We start from the raw sequence: 19,866 nt of genomic DNA on the forward strand, positions 1-19,866 counted from the left end.
GCTCTCTCTGCCCCGCTGTCTCTGCCCCGCTCTCTCTGCCCCGCTCTCTCTGCCCCGCTCTCTCTGCCCCGCTCTCTCTGCCCTCTCTGCCCCGCTCTCTCTGCCCCGCTCTCTCTGCCCCGCTGTCTCTGCCCCGCTCTCTCTGCCCCGCTCTCTCTGCCCCGCTCTCTCTGCCCTCTCTCTCTGCCCCGCTCTCTCTGCCCCGCTGACTCTGCCCCGCTCTCTCTGCCCCGCTCTCTCTGCCCCGCTCTCTCTGCCCCGCTCTCTCTGCTTTGCTGTCTCTGCTCCGCTTTCTTTGCTCCGCTGTTTCTGCCCTGCTCTCTCTGCCCCGCTCTCTCTGCCCCGCTCTCTCTGCCCCGCTGATGTCACGTAGATGTAGGCAATTGTCTCCGGACACCTTCACCTTTCTCATCTCGGCTCCTTCTCTTCCAGATGGGAGGGTACGTGGTGTCGTTCTTGGACGGATGCTGTAAAACATGTAAGTGACGGATATTCGGCGGCTCCTGCAGGTTCCGTTATTGCGATAATTATTTCTTATTGCACTGGAGCTGCTGACACTTTTCTTGTTTAATAAAATTGATTTAACATTGAAAGGCCAAAAAAAAAACCTAAAATCTTTATTCTCCTTATTTCCAGGCAAAGAAGACGGGAAGTTTTGTAAAAGAGTAACAGTAAGGATGACAATCCGGAAGAACGACTGCAGAAGTAACACTCCCGTAAGACGCTCTTCTTGTAGTCATGTCATGTAAATGCTTTGTGCCGCAGTAGGGATCCACAGTATCAGTACTGGAGGGTATCACAGCTATCAGTAGGGATCCACAGGGTCAGTACTGGAGGGTATCACAGCTATCAGTAGGGATCCACAGGGTCAGTACTGCAGGATATCACAGCTATCAGTAGGGATCCACAGGGTCAGTACTGCAGGGTATCACAGCTATCAGTAGGGATCCACAGGGTCAGTACTGGAGGGTATCACAGCTACCAGTAGGGTTCCACAGGGTCAGTACTGGAGGGTATCACAGCTATCAGTAGGGATCCACAGGGTCAGTACTGGAGGGTATCACAGCTATCAGTAGGGATCCACAGGGTCAGTACTGGAGGGTATCACAGCTATCAGTAGGGATCCACAGGGTCAGTACTGCAGGATATCACAGCTATCAGTAGGGATCCACAGGGTCTGTACTGCAGGGTATCACAGCTATCAGTAGGGATCCACAGGGTCAGTACTGCAGGATATCACAGCTACCAGTAGGGATCCACATGGTAAGTACTGGAGGGTACTAAGCTACCAGTAGGGATCCACAGGGTCAGTACTGCAGGATATCACAGCTATCAATAGGGATCCACAGGGTCAGTACTGGAGGGTATCACAGCTATCAGTAGGGATCCACGGGGTCAGTACTGGAGGGTATCACAGCTATCAGTAGGGATCCACAGGGTCAGTACTGGAGGGTATCACAGCTATCAGTAGGGATCCACGGGGTCAGTACTGGAGGGTATCACAGCTATCAGTAGGGATCCACAGGGTCAGTACTGGAGGGTATCACAGCTACCAGTAGGGATCCACAGGGTCAGTACTGGAGGGTATCACAGCTACTAGTAGGGATCCACAGGGTCAGTACTGGAGGGTAACACAGCTATCAGTAGGGATCCACAGGGTCAGTACTGGAGGGTATCACAGCTACCAGTAGGGATCCACAGGGTCAGTACTGGAGGGTATCACAACTACCAGTAGGGATCCACGGGGTCAGTACTGGAGGGTATCACAGCTATCAGTAGGGATCCACGGGGTCAGTACTGGAGGGTATCACAGCTATCAGTAGGGATCCACAGGGTCAGTACTGGAGGGTAACACAGCTATCAGTAGGGATCCACAGGGTCAGTACTGGAGGGTATCACAGCTATCAGTAGGGATCCACAGGGTCAGTACTGGAGGGTATCACAGCTACCAGTAGGGATCCACAGGGTCAGTACTGGAGGGTATCACAGCTACCAGTAGGGATCCACAGGGTCAGTACTGGAGGGTATCACAGCTATCAGTAGGGATCCACAGGGTCAGTACTGCAGGGTATCACAGCTACCAGTAGGGATCCACAGGGTCAGTACTGGAGGGTATCACAGCTATCAGTAGGGATCCACAGGGTCAGTACTTGAGGGTATCACAGCTACCAGTAGGGTTCCACAGGGTCAGTACTGGAGGGTATCACAGCTATCAGTAGGGATCCACAGGGTCAGTACTGCAGGATATCACAGCTATCAGTAGGGATCCACAGGGTCAGTACTGCAGGATATCACAGCTACCAGTAGGGATCCACAGGGTCAGTACTGCAGGATATCACAGCTACCAGTAGGGATCCACAGGGTCAGTACTGGAGGGTATCACAGCTATCAGTAGGGATCCACAGGGTCAGTACTGCAGGGTATCACAGCTACCAGTAGGGATCCACGGGGTCAGTACTGCAGGGTATCACAGGTATCAGTAGGGATCCACAGGGTCAGTACTGCAGGGTATCACAGCTACCAGTAGGGATCCACAGGGTCAGTACTGGAGGGTATCACAGCTATCAGTAGGGATCCACAGGGTCAGCACTGCAGGATATCACAGCTATCAGTAGGGATCCACAGGGTCAGTACTGCAGGGTATCACAGCTATCAGTAGGGATCCACATGGTCAGTACTGGAGGGTATCACAGCTATCAGTAGGGATCCACAGGGTCAGTACTGCAGGGTATCACAGCTATCAGTAGGGATCCACATGGTCAGTACTGGAGGGTATCACAGCTACCAGTAGGGATCCACAGGGTCAGTACTGGAGGGTATCACAGCTATCAGTAGGGATCCACAGGGTCAGTACTGCAGGGTATCACAGCTATCAGTAGGGATCCACAGGGTCAGTACTGGAGGGTATCACAGCTATCAGTAGGGATCCACAGGGTCAGTACTGGAGGGTATCACAGCTACGAGTAGGGATCCACATGGTCAGTACTGCAGGGTATCACAGCTACCAGTAGGGATCCACAGGGTCAGTACTGCAGGATATCACAGCTATCAGTAGGGATCCACAGGGTCAGTACTGCAGGATATCACAGCTATCAGTAGGGATCCACAGGGTCAGTACTGCAGGGTATCACAGCTATCAGTAGGGATCCACATGGTCAGTACTGGAGGGCATCACAGCTACCAGTAGGGATCCACAGGGTCAGTACTGGAGGGTATCACAGCTACCCTGTTTCCCCGAAAATAAGACAGTGTCTTATATTAATTTTTGCTCCTAAAAGGGCACTAGGTCTTATTTTCAGGGGATGTCTTATTTTTCCATGAACAAGAATTTACATTTATCGTTGAACAGAAAATCAACTTCTCTAACATCCTTATGAGTCTCCAAACTCTGAATTTCATGCTGTATTTCTTGTGACTCCATTTCTATTGGAATCATTGGCCCCAGTCTCTCATGTTTAGTAAAAGCACTTTCCATAAATGACTCCATCTTATCCTGGTAGCTGCCGGTATCACATTTGCAGCACAACAGTCATTGATTTAATTCCATGAATTCTTCCCCATGACACAACCTTCTGCAAAATCTAAAAGAATTCCTAATACTAATGTATGATGTGGGGGGAGCTGCTGCAATGACTGCCGCTAGGTCTTATTTTCAGGGGAGGCCTTATATTTCTAAACCTGAACAAAATTGTACTAGGTCTTATTTTCGGGGGATGTCTTATTTTAGGGGAAACAGGGTATCAGTAGGGATCCACAGGGTCAGTACTGGAGGGCATCACAGCTACCAGTAGGGATCCACAGGGTCAGTACTGGAGGGTATCACAGCTATCAGTAGGGATCCACAGGGTCAGTACTGCAGGGTATCACAGCTATCAGTAGGGATATACATTTCTCTACCATTTGAAGATACCAGGCTCCTAAAAGATCCTATGGATAAAGAAGCTGAAACTTTATTAAAAAGAGCATGGGAAACTAACACGGCTATGCTCAGGTCCAGTAAGGTAGCAGCCTGCACCTCTAGGTCCATGTCTATGCGGCTGGGTCAATAAGAGGAGCATCTTTCAGCTGCAACACCAAGAGAAGATATTATTGCATCCCTTCCATTATTAAAGAAAGCGGCGGATGCTTCAGCAGGGGGGCGGCCTTTGCAAACGCGACAATAAGATGCACGTGGATGAGGACATGCTCTAAAAATAAGCTGGTGGGAATACCCTATTCAGGTCAAGATGGGACGATATCCGAGAGAAAGCTTCAGAAGAGAGGAAGAAGTTTCCTCAAGAACAGAAATTCTATATCCAAAGAAAATCCTTTTGTGTCCAGAGAAAGATACAAACTGCTACAAACAAAAAGGACACTTCCTTAATATACCAGCAATAGGAATATCTTCTATAATAAACCATCCACCAGCAAGTAAAAGCCACAGTGATGCCAAACGGCCAGTGGGTAGCAGACTGCTGAAGTTTTTCTAGATATGGCAGAAGATCATATCATCGCCTTGGATCCTGGATCTCATCATCGCCTTGGATCCTGGATCACATCATCGCCTTGGATCCTGGATCACATCATCGCCTTGGATCCTGGATCACATCATCGTCTTGGATCCTGGATCTCATCATCGCCTTGGATCCTGGATCACATCATCGCCTTGGATCCTGGATCACATCATCGCCTTGGATCCTGGATCACATCATCGTCTTGGATCCTGGATCTCATCATCGCCTTGGATCCTGGATCACATCATCGCCTTGGATACTGGATCTCATCATCGCCTTGGATCCTGGATCACATCATCGCCTTGGATCCTGGATCTCATCATCGCCTTGGATCCTGGATCTCATCATCGCCTTGGATCCTGGATCTCATCATCGTCTTGGATCCTGGATCACATCATCGTCTTGGATCCTGGATCTCATCATCGCCTTGGATCCTGGATCTCATCATCGCTTTGGATCCTGGATCACATCATCGCCTTGGATACTGGATCTCATCATCGCCTTGGATCCTGGATCACATCATCGCCTTGGATCCTGGATCTCATCATCGCCTTGGATCCTGGATCTCATCATCGCCTTGGATCCTGGATCACATCATCGCCTTGGATCCTGGATCTCATCATCGCCTTGGATCCTGGATCACATCATCGCCTTGGATCCTGGATCTCATCATCGCCTTGGATCCTGGATCTCATCATCGCCTTGGATCCTGGATCTCATCATCGCCTTGGATCCTGGATCTCATCATCGCCTTGGATCCTGGATCTCATCATCGCCTTGGATCCTGGATCTCATCATCGCCTTGGATCCTGGATCTCATCATCGCCTTGGATCCTGGATCTCATCATCGCCTTGGATCCTGGATCTCATCATCGCCTTGGATCCTGGATCACATCATCGCCTTGGATCCTGGATCTCATCATCGCCTTGGATCCTGGATCTCATCATCGCCTTGGATCCTGGATCTCATCATCGCCTTGGATCCTGGATCTCATCATCGTCTTGGATCCTGGATCACATCATCGCCTTGGATCCTGGATCTCATCATCGCCTTGGATCCTGGATCACATCATCGCCTTGGATCCTGGATCTCATCATCGCCTTGGATCCTGGATCTCATCATCGCCTTGGATCCTGGATCTCATCATCGCCTTGGATCCTGGATCTCATCATCGCCTTGGATCCTGGATCTCATCATCGCCTTGGATCCTGGATCTCATCATCGCCTTGGATCCTGGATCTCATCATCGCCTTGGATCCTGGATCTCATCATCGCCTTGAATCCTTGATCTCATCATCGCCTTGGATCCTGGATCTCATCATCGCCTTGGATCCTGGATCTCATCATCGCCTTGAATCCTGGATCTCATCATCGCCTTGGATCCTGGATCTCATCATCGCCTTGGATCCTGGATCTCATCATCGCCTTGGATCCTGGATCTCATCATCGCCTTGGATCCTGGATCTCATCATCGCCTTGGATCCTGGATCTCATCATCGCCTTGGATCCTGGATCTCATCATCGCCTTGGATCCTGGATCTCATCATCGCCTTGGATCCTGGATCTCATCATCGCCTTGGATCCTGGATCTCATCATCGCCTTGGATCCTGGATCTCATCATCGCCTTGGATCCTGGATCTCATCATCGCCTTGGATCCTGGATCTCATCATCGCCTTGGATCCTGGATCTCATCATCGCCATGGATCCTGGATCTCATCATCGCCTTGAATCCTGGATCTCATCATCGCCTTGGATCCTGGATCTCATCATCGCCTTGAATCCTGGATCTCATCATCGCCTTGGATCCTGGATCTCATCATCGCCTTGGATCCTGGATCTCATCATCGCCTTGGATCCTGGATCTCATCATCGCCTTGGATCCTGGATCTCATCATCGCCTTGGATCCTGGATCTCATCATCGCCTTGGATCCTAGATCTCATCATCGCCTTGGATCCTGGATCTCATCATCGCCTTGGATCCTGGATCTCATCAGTTAGGGTTACAACTTGGATTAGTCAGCTCTGGCCCCTCCAGACAGATTTTGCTTAGTACAACTGCCTCCAGAAGAACATCAATTCCTAGTAAAGGAAGTTTCCAGGATTCCCCAAGAAAAGGAAAATACAGGATATTACTCTTCAATATTTATGAGAAAAAAAACAAATGGGACCTTCAGTCAATAATCAATTTGAAGCAGTTGAACCAATACCTACTTTATAAGAGATTCAAAATGGAAACTTGAAAGTCAACTACTTGTCTGCGGGCAACGGTGTATGTGCGAGATGCAAATTATCACATTTCAAAGGTTTGCAAGTATCTGTTTCTTCACCTGAATGGGATACAAATTGTCCCTTATTTAAATGACTTCCTTCTGGCAGCACAGTCCCCATCGACCCTACTTCAAAATCTGGACTTCACCCTAAAAACCTTCTCCTCTTAAGGTTGGCTTGTGAATCCAGAAAAATCAAACCTGTGGCCGTCCCGATAGAAGTGTTTCCTGGGGGTGTTACTGGACACTTGAAGCCAAATATCTCTCTTACCCCAGGAGAAGGTAATCTCTCTCCCACAGAAGATGTATGCCTTCAGAGACGTGATGAGGTTAGTCGGACTTCTGACATCCACCATACCTTTGGTATTATATGCTTAGACACACAAGAGACCCCTTCAGATGTTCCTTCTGTCGGTCTTGGACAAGTAAGGAAACCACAGGATGTAAAAAACCTGGTGGTTCATGAAGAAGAACCTACAAAAAGGCATCCCCTGGAAACCCTCTCCACAAATTGTCATTACAACAGACGCCAGCGGAGAGGGTTGGGGTCCTCACACCTCAACAACAGCTCAGGGAGTCTTTTTTTTTTTTCAACTCTTTATTTGTAATTTTAAATATAACAGTCACAGATACATCAGCCCTAGCAAGGGCGAAATAAAGGAGATATTCACGGTGCACCTTCCCAACACAGCAGGAGAGGCACCCATTAGCTCAGGGAGTCTGAAGCCAAAAAAAGAGTAGGGTCTCCTAAAATTTCAGGGGTTCAGCAAGGTTTCTCCCAAAATCTGTGTCACTTGAAAATTATGTAAAAAATGCTACCACAGTTGCTTATCTAAACAATCAGAGATGTCAGATTGCTCTAATATTCAGCTGGGCAGAAAATAGCTTTTTCTCCCTTTTGTTGTTCACCTAAACAAATGCCAAAGAAGACAATCACCAGGGTGTAGACGCTCTCTCAGCCATAGCCTAAGGGTTTACTTCACACTTTTCCTCTATTTGCCATCATCTCAAGAGGTTCAAATAATCGTACTTTCACAAGCCAAGGTAATCCTAGTAACCCCCTTCTAAGAGAAGAGAGCTTGATTCTTCCTCCTTCTTTGGATGTTGGGAGGAGACATTTGGATCCTCCCTCCGGACCAGGATGTCCATCACCCAAACATTCTTCATCATTCTTAACTGTTTGGATGCTGAAAGACACACCTTAAAGGACAAAGGACTTTTGGATCCAGTAATCACTTTACTCCAGAGCAGGAAGAAAATAACATCAAAATCCTATCTACATGTCTGCAAAACCTTTCTAGGGTTTCTTAAAGCACAGGAATCTCTGGATTTTCTTCAAAAGGGTCTAGAGAAGATCTCAGAACTAGCACCCTAAAAGTACAAGTCTCAGCTCTCAGCACTTTCTTAGATACAAGATTCATTGAGAACGGCTGGATTAAGAGGTTTCTGAAAGCTTCTGATAGAATACATCCCTTTGTCCATTCCAGTATTTCTCCTTGGGATTGGTCTGTAGTCCTCGTATGTCTGCTCAAACCTCCATATTAACCCATACAAGAAATCTCTTTGAGATGCCTTTCCCTTAAAACTGCTTTTTTGTTGGCCATCACCAAGGCAAGAAGGCAAGATACAGGCTTTTAGTGGCAAACTGCCTTATCTCAAATCTTGGACGACAGAATTGTTCTTAGTCATCATCCCATGTTTTTACCGGAGGTAGTTTCAGCATTTCATAGACCATCGTTCTTCCCTCTTCTTGCTAAGATAAAAAGTCTCAGAAAGAAAAATCTTTGCGCTCATCAGCCTTAGAGAAAGCTTCCATGTGAGTTCCTGTGTTGTTCCTTGTTCCTGTGCCCTGCCTCTGACCTCGGACCTCCGACACCTGCTCTGACTCTGTGCCTGTTCCTAAAGTTGAGCCTGGATTACGTTTCTGTACCGCGACCTTGGCTGCCACCACGGGCTAGTCGCACCTGTGGAACGACCTGTGGTACCCTGCCGCAGCAAGATCATCCCGCTTTGCGGCGTCTCTGGTGAAGACCAGGTGCCACTTAGACTCCGGTCCCAGGTGACGGCTAGTACCATCTCCCGTGGTGGTCCAGGGGGTCCACTGACCCCAAACCCTGACAGTAAGATGCAGCCATGAACCCCGCCGAAGTGCCACTTCCGATACTGGCTGATATTTCCAGGGTTGTCTCCCAGCAGTCCCTATAGATTGCTTCACGTGGAGAACTACTTGATCATGTCACTGTGGCACTACAAGAGCTGATTTCCTCTGTGCACCAGCCTCTGGCTCCAGCGACCATTCCTGCGGCAGTTTCTGCTACCCCTCCCGTTACTCCGACTTATCTTCCAGCGGCAGAGCCTAGGCTCAGACTCTCTATGGCTGACAAGTATGATGACGATCCCAAGTTTTGCAGGGCCTTTGTTACCCAGTGCTCGCTGCACATAGAACTGTTGCCATCCCAGTTTGTCACTGAATGCTTCAAGGTGGCATTCATTGTCAGTCTACTCTGCGGGAAGGCCCTGCGTTGGGCTACTCCTCTATGGGACAGAGGATATCCACTCATGGCCACCCATACTGCATTCCTGGCTGAATTTTGCTCCATGTTTGAGGAACCCTCACGAGCCTCCTCAGCTGAAACGATGCTGCTGGACCTGTGCCAAAGAGACTCGGCCATGGGCGAGTATGCCGTCTCCTGGAACGACGCTGCCCTGGCTGCTACTTTCAAGAAGGGACTAAAATGGAGCCTATGCAAGTCAACAGAGCCCGTCTCACTGTAAAGGAACGTCCCAGACGTTGGCAGGAGAACCTCTGCTTGTACTGTGCCAGTCTGGAGCACGTCATTGGGGCTTGTCCTGTCTGTCCTCCTGGGAGAAATTCAACTTCTCCATGTCTGTCGGTTCCAGTGCTCAAGAAGAGTGAAGAAATCAGGCGATACCTTTTTGAGGCTAACTGAGTATATTTGATGGTGAGCTTTCGAGAATACTAGTTCTCTTCGTCAGACATGATGTTATGCATGAAACAGAAAATTCACAGCATTTTATACACACTAAACAGTGATCATCAAAGGATATTAAAAAAACCTCTAAAACAACAGATTGATAAAAACAGGGACATCTTATTTACAACAGGATGGCAATAAAAACATTAAAAACCTATGAGGCGAGACACACGAGCCCTGGCTCTTATCTGCTTGTGGCCTCCAGGTCAGAGGTCGGAGGTCATGAAGCTGGCATGAATGGTAAGACCACTTTGCAAGGTGTTGAATCTCCTCATCAATTTATACTCCCATTCTTTCCTTTCCCTCTGTGTCTTAAAATGTCCCATTAAAACAGTAATCTGCAAATCCTCCATAGTGTGGTCCTCTCTGGAGAAATGTGCAGCCACTGGGAGATCTTTCCTTTCATGTCTAATATCAGATCGGTGCGAGTTCATACGCTGATGGAGTCTCTGACCTGTTTCTCCAACATAAAGGCCTGTGGTTGGACACTGCTGACACATAATAAGGTAGACCACATTAGAGGACCTGCAGGAAAAGGTCCCCTGGATCTGATGGACCTGCTGTGATTGGGGTACAGGTACCTGGTCACCTGTGCGGATGTGCTGGCACGTTTTACATCTGCTTTGCAGGCAGGGTGAGGTACCATTTTCTGATGGGGGTCTCAGGGCACTCCGGACAACCAGTTGTTTCAGGTTTGGTGGTTGCCGGAAGGACAGGAGAGGAGGGACTGGAAATATTTCTTTTAATCTTGTGTCTTTATGCAGAATCGGTTCCTTGGCAATGTGACGTAGGATCTCCAGTTGTGGGCTATAAGTGACTACTAGGGGCACTCTGGCCTCCTGTTGGGTCTCCTTATATTTGAGTAAATCATCTCTGTTGATGGCTGCTGCTTTACCTATTTGGTTATCAGTCACTTTTGGTCTGTAGCCCAACTGGAGAAATTCAGACCTGAGCTCCAGGAGGTGTTTTTCCAGATCTTTTTTGTCTGAACATATACGGTTGTAGCGTATGGCCTGGCTGTATATGATGGATTGTCTGATATGTTTGGGGTGGAAGCTGTTATTTCTCAGGTAGGCCGTTCTGTCTGTAGGTTTATGGAATATGGATGTGGTTAAGTGGCTGTCTTTAATCTGTATGGTGGTATCCAGAAAGTGTATCTCCTTGTCTGAATAGCAAGAATGGTTCCAGTGCTCCTCAGTGTCGCTACCAGTGCTCCTGTGCAAGTCTCAGCATTCTTGGACTCTAGTTCCCTGGGGAACTTTGTGGATGTCACTCTTGTCTCCTGGCATCACATACCGGTGGTTCCCCTCAAGCAACCCCTTGTCATCTCCTCAGTCAGCGGACGGCTTCTCTCTGATACGGTACTGCACTGAGCCTATCTGTCTTTAAGTTGGAGATATTCACAAAGAAAAACTGTCATTCTTCGTGCTGCCATGCTCCACTTCACCTGTCCTCCTGGGTCTCCCATGGATGCAACGTCATGCTCCGGTCCTCAAATGGAAGATGGGTGAGATCCTGCGTTGGGGTCCAGATTGCCACTCATGCTGCATGTCGTCAGCTCCATCTGTCCTGACGTCTTCGGACGTTGTGAGAGAGGGGCCAGTCCCGCATGTACAACCCGCTATCCGGAAGAGGGTTCTTAAGACCAAGAAAAAGAGGAGAAGGCTGAATGGGGGGGGCGTACTGTCACGCGTGCCCCCGCGATTCATGTCTCGGAACGTGGACACACCTGTGGCCCTCTCCGTGTTGCTGCCCCCGGTCCCAGCACCAAACTCACCTCTCCACACTCCCGTTAGGCCTGACCCTTAAAATCCTTGAGTGCCGTCCCCGCATCCTTGGGCGTGCGCCGGCACTCGAGGATTTTAAGGGCCAGCGCACCTCTGATTGGCGCTGGCACTTCTGGGTTTCCTTAAAAGCCGGCTGCTCCAAGGATTCCCTGCCGGATCTTTGCACTCACCAGCCTTAGAGAAAGCTTTCCTGTCAGTTCCTGTGTCGTTTATTGTTCCCTGCTTCTGCGTTGACTTCTAGTTGTGACCTCGGACCTGACTTCTGCATCTCTGCCGCCTGCCCTGACTCTGTGTGGGTTCCTGACGTTGAACGTGGATTACGTTGTCTGGTCCAAACCCTGACAACCTGCAAGCTCATTCCACAAGAGCAGTCTCCACTTCTTGGGCAGAGAGAGCCTCTGCATCGGTAGAACAGGCCTAAAGGCAGCCACTTGGTCTCGGCAGTTGTTTTGTCCTAGTTAGCACTCCTATGATATATCGCATGTCCAGTGCCGTTGTGGAGGAAAATATGAAGATTACTCTAACCGGTAATTGGATTTTCCGTAATCCAATTACGGCACAGTGTCCCTAGAGAGGGGGGGGGGTTTACAGTACTTGGAGATACTCGTGACTAGAGGCCTCCAGCCGCGTGCACCCTGCACGTTGTAGAAGATTCAAGGAAATTAACCGCTTGGAAATCCAGGATTGTAACCAAAGCTACTGCTCAGCGTTTTCATCCAGATGTAGGAACAGGTTTTTATTAAAACTGTAATTTAGCCAAAAAAATGCCTTTTATAATAATTCATGTGTATGTCACACAGGGCTCTACATCTGCTCATATTTCTGCACGCCTCCTACGTGCCCCTACTCCACGCTCCCTTCTGCCAGAACAGTGAGCGGAGAGCAGCACACAACGGGAAGGGCTACACCACAATGGGAAGGGCTCCTGCCGTGCCTCATACAGGCCCTCACATAGCTGACACTTTCTACAGAAGTAGCAGGGAGCATGCAGGAGGCGTGCGTAAATATGAGCACGAGCCCAGAGACTAATTAGCATAATTTTAAACGTTTTTGGGGCAAATTAGTGTGAGCACACAAAACTATCTCAATGGGATTTTCTGCACAATCCTCCCTCATTCGCCCTTTTAGTCTATAGTTATAATAGACAGACATTGACTGAATATCATCCCTATCGCTTCAGGTGAATATTGTGTCATGTGACGGGAAGTGTCCATCCGCCAGCATCTACAACTACAACATTAACACGTACGCCCGCTTCTGCAAGTGCTGCCGGGAGCTGGGGCTGCAGCGCCGAGTGGTGCAGTTATTCTGTAGCGGAAATTCAACTTGGGTCAATTATTCCATCCAGGAGCCAACAGACTGTTCCTGCCAATGGTCCTAAGCTGGTAAGACCGAGCCCCACAGTGGCCGATGACTATTGTCTGTATAAAGTTCTGGTCATGTTCCCCTCTCCCGCCTCGGCCAAAGAAAAGTGCCAAAAAGACATTTCTCTCAGCCATGGAAGGTTTCTTGTGTGTTCTTTTGTAATCAACGAGCATCATCACATGCAGCGCACATCCGCAGGAGCTTCGTCCTATGCACCGCTCCTCCGCAGGAGCTTCATCCCAATCAGAGCTCATCTACAGGAGCATAATCCCATGCACTGTACATCTGCAGGAGACTCATCCTAAACACCGCTCCTCCACAGGAGCTTCATCCTATGCAGCGCTCCTCTGCAGGAGCTTCATCCCACACAGAGCACATCTGCAGGAGCATCATCCCACACAGAGCACATCCGCAGGAGATTCGTCCTATGCAGTGCTCCTCCGCAGAAGCTTCATCCCACACAGAGCTCATCCCATGCACTGTACATCTGCAGGAGACTCATCCTAAGCACCGGTCCTCCGCAGGAGCTCCATCCCACACAGAGCACATCCGCAGGAGATTCGTCCTATGCAGCGCTCCTCCGCAGGAGCTTCATCCCACACAGAGCACATCCCATGCACTGTACATCTGCAGGAGACTCATCCTAAGCACCGGTCATCCGCAGGAGCTCCATCCCACACAGAGCACATCTGCAGGAGCATCATCCCACACAGAGCACATCCACAGGAGATTCGTCCTATGCAGCGCTCCTCCGCAGGAGCTTCATCCCACACAGAGCACATCCCATGCACTGTACATCTGCAGGAGACTCATCCTAAGCACCGGTCATCCGCAGGAGCTCCATCCCACACAGAGCACATCTGCAGGAGCATCATCCCACACAGAGCACATCCACAGGAGATTCGTCCTATGCAGCGCTCCTCCGCAGGAGCTTCATCCCACACAGAGCACATCCCATGCACTGTACATCTGCAGGAGACTCATCCTAAGCACCGGTCATCCGCAGGAGCTCCATCCCACACAGAGCACATCTGCAGGAGCATCATCCCACACAGAGCACATCCACAGGAGATTCGTCCTATGCAGCGCTCCTCCGCAGGAGCTTCATCCCACACAGAGCACATCTGCAGGAGCTTCATCCTATGCACTGCTCCTCCGCAGGAGCTTCATCCCACACAGAGCTCATCCGCAGGAGCTTTGTCTTATGCAGCGCTCCTCCGCAGGAGCTTCATCCCACACAGAGCACATCTGCAGGAGCATCATCCCACACAGAGCACATCCGCAGGAGCTTCATCCCATGGAATGCACATCTGCAGGAGCTTCATCCCATGCACTGCTCCTCCGCAGGAGCTTCATCCCACACAGAGCACATCTGCAGGAGCTTCATCCTATGCACTGGTCCTCCGCAGGAGCTTCATCCCACACAGAGCACATCTGGAGGAGCTTCATCCTATGCACTGCTTCTCCGCAGGAGCTTCGTCCTATGCACTGCTCCTCCGCAGGAGCTTCATCCCATACAGAGCACATCCGCAGGAGCTTTATCCTATGCAGCACTCCTCCGCAGGAGATTCGTCCCACACAGAGCACATCCGCAGGAGCTTAATCCACTGCACTGTACATCTGCAGGAGACTCATCCTAAGCACTGCTCCTCCGCAGGAGCTTAATCCCACACAGAGCACATCCACAGAGGCTTCATTCTAAGCAGCGCTCCTCCGCAAAAGATTCATCCCACACAGAGCACATCTGCAGGAGCATCATCCTATGCACCGCTCCTCCGCAGGAGCTTCATCCTATGCAGCGCACATCTGCAGGAGCTTTATCCCACACAAAGCACATCTGCAGGAGCTTCATCCCATGCAGCGCACATCTGCAGGAGCTTCATCCCATGGAATGCACATCCGCAGGAGCTTCATCCCATGGAATGCACATCCGCAGGAGCTTCATCCCATGGAATGCACATCCGCAGGAGCTTCAGTGGTGCATCTATTACTGAAGGTGGTGACTGCTCCAGGTACATCACCAGAAATACACATGTAATCTAGTGACCATGCCATCAATGCTTGAATCCTCCATGCTGGGGCAGGATATGCCTGGAATGGGGCCCCTAAGGTCCCTACTCACCTTCTTTATTAAATCCTATGTGCAAACCAGCTGCCAATGGAAATCTCCTTACCTGTGCCATGGGTCATATAAAAGGCACTTTACACTTTGTAGCTGTGAGTTGCCTTGGTGCTGCCCATCCTTCATGGAGAAGAGCACCTGGGCCCGGAGCACTTACCTGAAGAACTGACAATCACACAGTGTCCACTGCTGAATGTGAACAATTATGACAATAAATGAGATACCTAATGTTGTTGTTGTCGTTTACTAATGCCCCATAAGACGTCCACCACTGCCATGTACAGCTTACATAGATGCCCCATAAGAGCAATCAGTAATAAATGTGATGCAGTCAGTAATAAATGTGGAGCAGTCAGTAATAAATGTGGTGCAGTCAGTAATAAATGTGGTGCAGTCAGTAATAAATGTGGTGGAGTCAGTAATAAATGTGATGCAGTCAGTAATAAATGTGATGTAGTCAGTAATAAATGTGATGCAGTCAGTAATAAATGTGATACAGTGAGTAATAAATGTGGAGCAGTCAGTAATAAATGTGATACAGTGAGTAATAAATGTGGAGCAGTCAGTAATAAATGTGATACAGTCAGTAATAAATGTGGAGCAGTCAGTAATAAATGTGGTACAGTCAGTAATAAATGAGATGCAGTCAGTAATAAATGTGATGCAGTCAGTAATAAATGTGGAGCAGTCAGTAATAAATGTGGTACAGTCAGTAATAAATGAGATGCAGTCAGTAATAAATGTGATGCAGTCAGTAATAAATGTGGAGCAGTCAGTAATAAATGTGCAGCAGTCAGTAATAAATGTGATGCAGTCAGTAATAAATGTGATGCAGTCAGTAATAAATGTGGAGCAGTCAGTAAAATATGTGGGGCAGTCAGTAATAAATGTGGAGCAGTCAGTAATAAATGTGATGATTAGTAATAAATGTGATGCAGTCAGTAATAAATGTGATGCAGTCAGTAATAAATGTGGAGCAGTCAGTAATATATGTGGGGCAGTCAGTAATAAATGTGGAGCAGTCAGTAATAAATGTGATTATTAGTAATAAATGTGATGCAGTCAGTAATAAATGTGGAGCAGTCAGTAATAAATGTGGAGCAGTCAGTAATAAATGTGATGCAGTCAGTAATAAATGTGGAGCAGTCAGTAATAAATGTGGAGAAGTCAGTAATAAATGTGGAGCAGTCAGTAATAAATGTCATGCAGTCAGTAATAAATGTGGAGCAGTCAGTAATAAATGTGGAGCAGTCAGTAATAAATGTGATGCAGTCAGTAATAAATGTGGTGAAGTCAGTAATAAATGTGGTGCAGTCAGTAATAAATGTGGTGCAGTCAGTAATAAATGTGGAGCAGTCAGTAATAAATGTGGAGCAGTCAGTAATAAATGTGATGCAGTCAGTAATAAATGTGGAGCAGTCAGTAATAAATGTGATGCAGTCAGTAATAAATGTGGAGCAGTCAGTAATAAATGAGGTACGGTCAGTAATAGATGTGGAGCAGTCAGTAATAAAGGTGGCGCACGGTCAGTAATAAAGGTGGCGCACGGTCAACAATAAAGGTGGCGCACGGTCTTGTTGGACACCGAGCAGCCACAACATAAAACTAGCGCAGACACTTTAATAAATGTGGCCCCTGCAAGTAAGGGCCCCGCACACCCCTGAAACTACAGTAGGACTTCATGGAAGCGTCTTTATTCTTCTTGAACGCTTTGTATTCTTCTTCTAGACGGAGTTTAGTCTGGGGAGGTTTCTGTGACTTCAGGTTCCACACGTTCTCGTACACCGCACCATCCCCCACTGGATTATCTGTGGCAGCTGCGTGGGGGGGTCTATGCATCTTCTGGGGGGTCTATGAATCTTCTGGGGGGATATTATGCGACTCAAATTCCATGACAGAATAAAGATTTAGGTTTCATTAAAAAACGTTTTTTAGTCCAGATAATAAAAATAGGAACACGCCTTTCTCCTAGAAATATGTTATAACACAAGGCGTTCGGTGATTTTTTGGTTATAGTCGTTATAGATCAGATTGTAGATTTACATTTTATAAAAATATATCAAAGAAATGTGAAATAATAAATACATTAAACACATTTACAAAGACATGGGGACGACACGAGGAGCAAGAAGCAGGGGATCTACAGTCATGAACCAGAAGGGAACGGCCCGAATAGACCGAAAGGATCCTCTTCCCAGCTGTCCCTGCCTAAACTAAGCTGCAGGTGACAACTGGTCGATGTTCCGTTCATCATGGAGATAAAGGGGAACATTATCGAGGCTTGTTCTCCGGTTTTCTGCCATTCAAGCTCTGAAATAATTGCAATTGGCATTTGATAAATCTCCCCCAAAGACTGCACAGAACACAAAAGAGAAGACAACAAATATGGGTCAGAACCAGGAGGACAAAACTGTTGAAAATCAATAGGCAAAAATGGACAGTCAGAAAACAGGCAAAGAGTCAAGGAATCACAGAAACATAAGAAAGGAAAGCTCCAAATACAACTTCTATCAAGCACAGGTGACATGGCATACAGTATATATATACAGCTCTCCTCACGCAGGTATATAATGTCACAGGAGAGGATATAAGCTGCTAAACAAATCTAATCCACAAATCCATCATTTTACTTCATTACCCAGAAATCAGATGAAACCCCCCATACTGCACCAGTGAATATCTACAGACTAGACTTGCACAATGCATCAAAATCTCAGTACTTTCAAACCCGGAACGGTTCAGTACCAGGTTTCTGTAGCTCGTGGTGCTGAAAGACTTCCACAGACTCTACACAATCCTAATATGTGTTCCCCAGAGCAGACATCGGCAGGGAATCCTTTGTGTAGAGCAGGGACCAAGTCATCAGGGAGATATCACCGACTGTCCATAAATGGGGTTTCTACATCTCCCAGGGCTTCCCCACACCAAGGGGGCATATTTATCAGGACGTGGCCCAAAGGCCCTGAAATAATAGCAAGTCCTAGCCTATTGCTTACTGCTAGCACCAGCGATCATTTTGCCCTCTCCACCATCTTCACGCCTATGGGGCGTGAGGGGGGGGGGGCTCGGCCGGCCGAGCAAACGGCTTTGGGGCTATCATACGCCGGAGTATGATGAATATGCCCGAAGGTCTCTATTTAATTCAATTAAATAATTGCTTGCCCAGCCTGGGATTAGAATCCACAACATCCACACTCCGTAGATAAAGGACAGAGCCCCCATCCACTAGACTATGGGGCTACTACCTGCCATAGAGATACAGGACAGAGCCTCCATCCACTAGACTATGGGGTTACTGCCTGCCATATATATACAGGACAGAGCCCCCATCCACTAGACTATGGGGCTTCTGCCTGCCATAGATACAGGACAGAGGCCCAGTCCACTAGACTATGGGGTTACTACCTGCCATAGATACAGGACAAAGCCCCCATCCACTAGACTATGGGGCTACTACCTGCCATAGAGATACAGGACAGAGGCCCCATCCACTAGACTATGGGGTTACTGCCTGCCATAGATACAGGACAGAGCCCCCATCCACTAGACTATGGGGTTACTACCTGCCATAGAGATACAGGACAGAACCTCCATCCACTAGACTATGGGGTTACTACCTGCCATAGAGATACAGGACAGAGCCTCCATCCACTAGACTATGGGGTTACTACCTGCCATAGATACAGGACAGAGGCCCCATCCACTAGACTATGGGGTTACTGCCTGCCATAGATACAGGACAGAGCCCCCATCCACTAGACTATGGGGTTACTACCTGCCATAGAAACAGGACAGAGCCCCCATCCACTAGACTATGGGGTTACTACCTGCTATAGAGATATAGGACAGAGCCCCCATCCACTAGACTATGGGGCTACTACCTGCCATAGATACAGGACAGAACCTCCATCCACTAGACTATGGGGTTACTACCTGCCATAGATACAGGACAGAGGCCCCATCCACTAGACTATGGGGTTACTACCTGCCATAGATACAGGACAGAGGCCCCATCCACTAGACTATGGGGTTACTGCCTGCCATAGAGATACAGGACAGAGGCCCCATCCACTAGACTATGGGGTTACTACCTGCCATAGATACAGGACAGAGCCCCCATCCACTAGACTATGGGGTTACTGCCTGCCATAGATACAGGACAGAGCCCCCATCCACTAGACTATGGGGTTACTACCTGCCATAGAAACAGGACAGAGCCCCCATCCACTAGACTATGGGGTTTCTACCTGCTATAGAGATATAGGACAGAGCCCCCATCCACTAGACTATGGGGCTACTACCTGCCATAGATACAGGACAGAACCTCCATCCACTAGACTATGGGGTTACTACCTGCCATAGATACAGGACAGAGGCCCCATCCACTAGACTATGGGGTTACTACCTGCCATAGATACAGGACAGAGGCCCCATCCACTAGACTATGGGGTTACTGCCTGCCATAGGGATACAGGAAAGAGGCCCCATCCACTAGACTATGGGGCTTCTGCCTGCCATAGATACAGGACAGAGGCCCAGTCCACTAGATTATGGGGTTACTACCTGCCATAGATACAGGACAAAGCCCCCATCCACTAGACTATGGGGCTACTACCTGCCATAGAGATACAGGACAGAGGCCCCATCCACTAGACTATGGGGCTACTACCTGCCATAGATACAGGACAGAGCCCCCATCCACTAGACTATGGGGTTACTGCCTGCCATAGAGATACAGGACAGAGCCCCCATCCACTAGACTATGGGATTACTACCTGTCATAGAGATACAGGACAGAGCCTCCATCCACTAGACTATGGGGTTACTACTTA

General features: G+C 48.5%; 1 protein-coding gene across 1 annotated transcript in view; it reads left to right on the forward strand.

The window, feature by feature from the left end:
* Nucleotides 1–12,943, forward strand: part of OTOG (otogelin) — a gene marked incomplete at its 5' end in the record, with an annotated part of 247,619 nt that extends 234,676 nt beyond the window's left edge. Inside the window, 3 exons of the mRNA XM_072131623.1 lie at nt 433–478; nt 637–716; nt 12,728–12,943. Of these exons, the coding sequence (XP_071987724.1) occupies nt 433–478; nt 637–716; nt 12,728–12,928 (327 nt within the window). The remainder of the gene's footprint in view (nt 1–432; nt 479–636; nt 717–12,727) is intronic.
* Nucleotides 12,944–19,866: the final 6,923 nt, after the last annotated feature.

This window comes from Engystomops pustulosus, unplaced genomic scaffold (assembly GCF_040894005.1).
Source record: "Engystomops pustulosus unplaced genomic scaffold, aEngPut4.maternal MAT_SCAFFOLD_107, whole genome shotgun sequence".
In the NCBI taxonomy this organism is placed as follows: domain Eukaryota; kingdom Metazoa; phylum Chordata; class Amphibia; order Anura; family Leptodactylidae; genus Engystomops; species Engystomops pustulosus.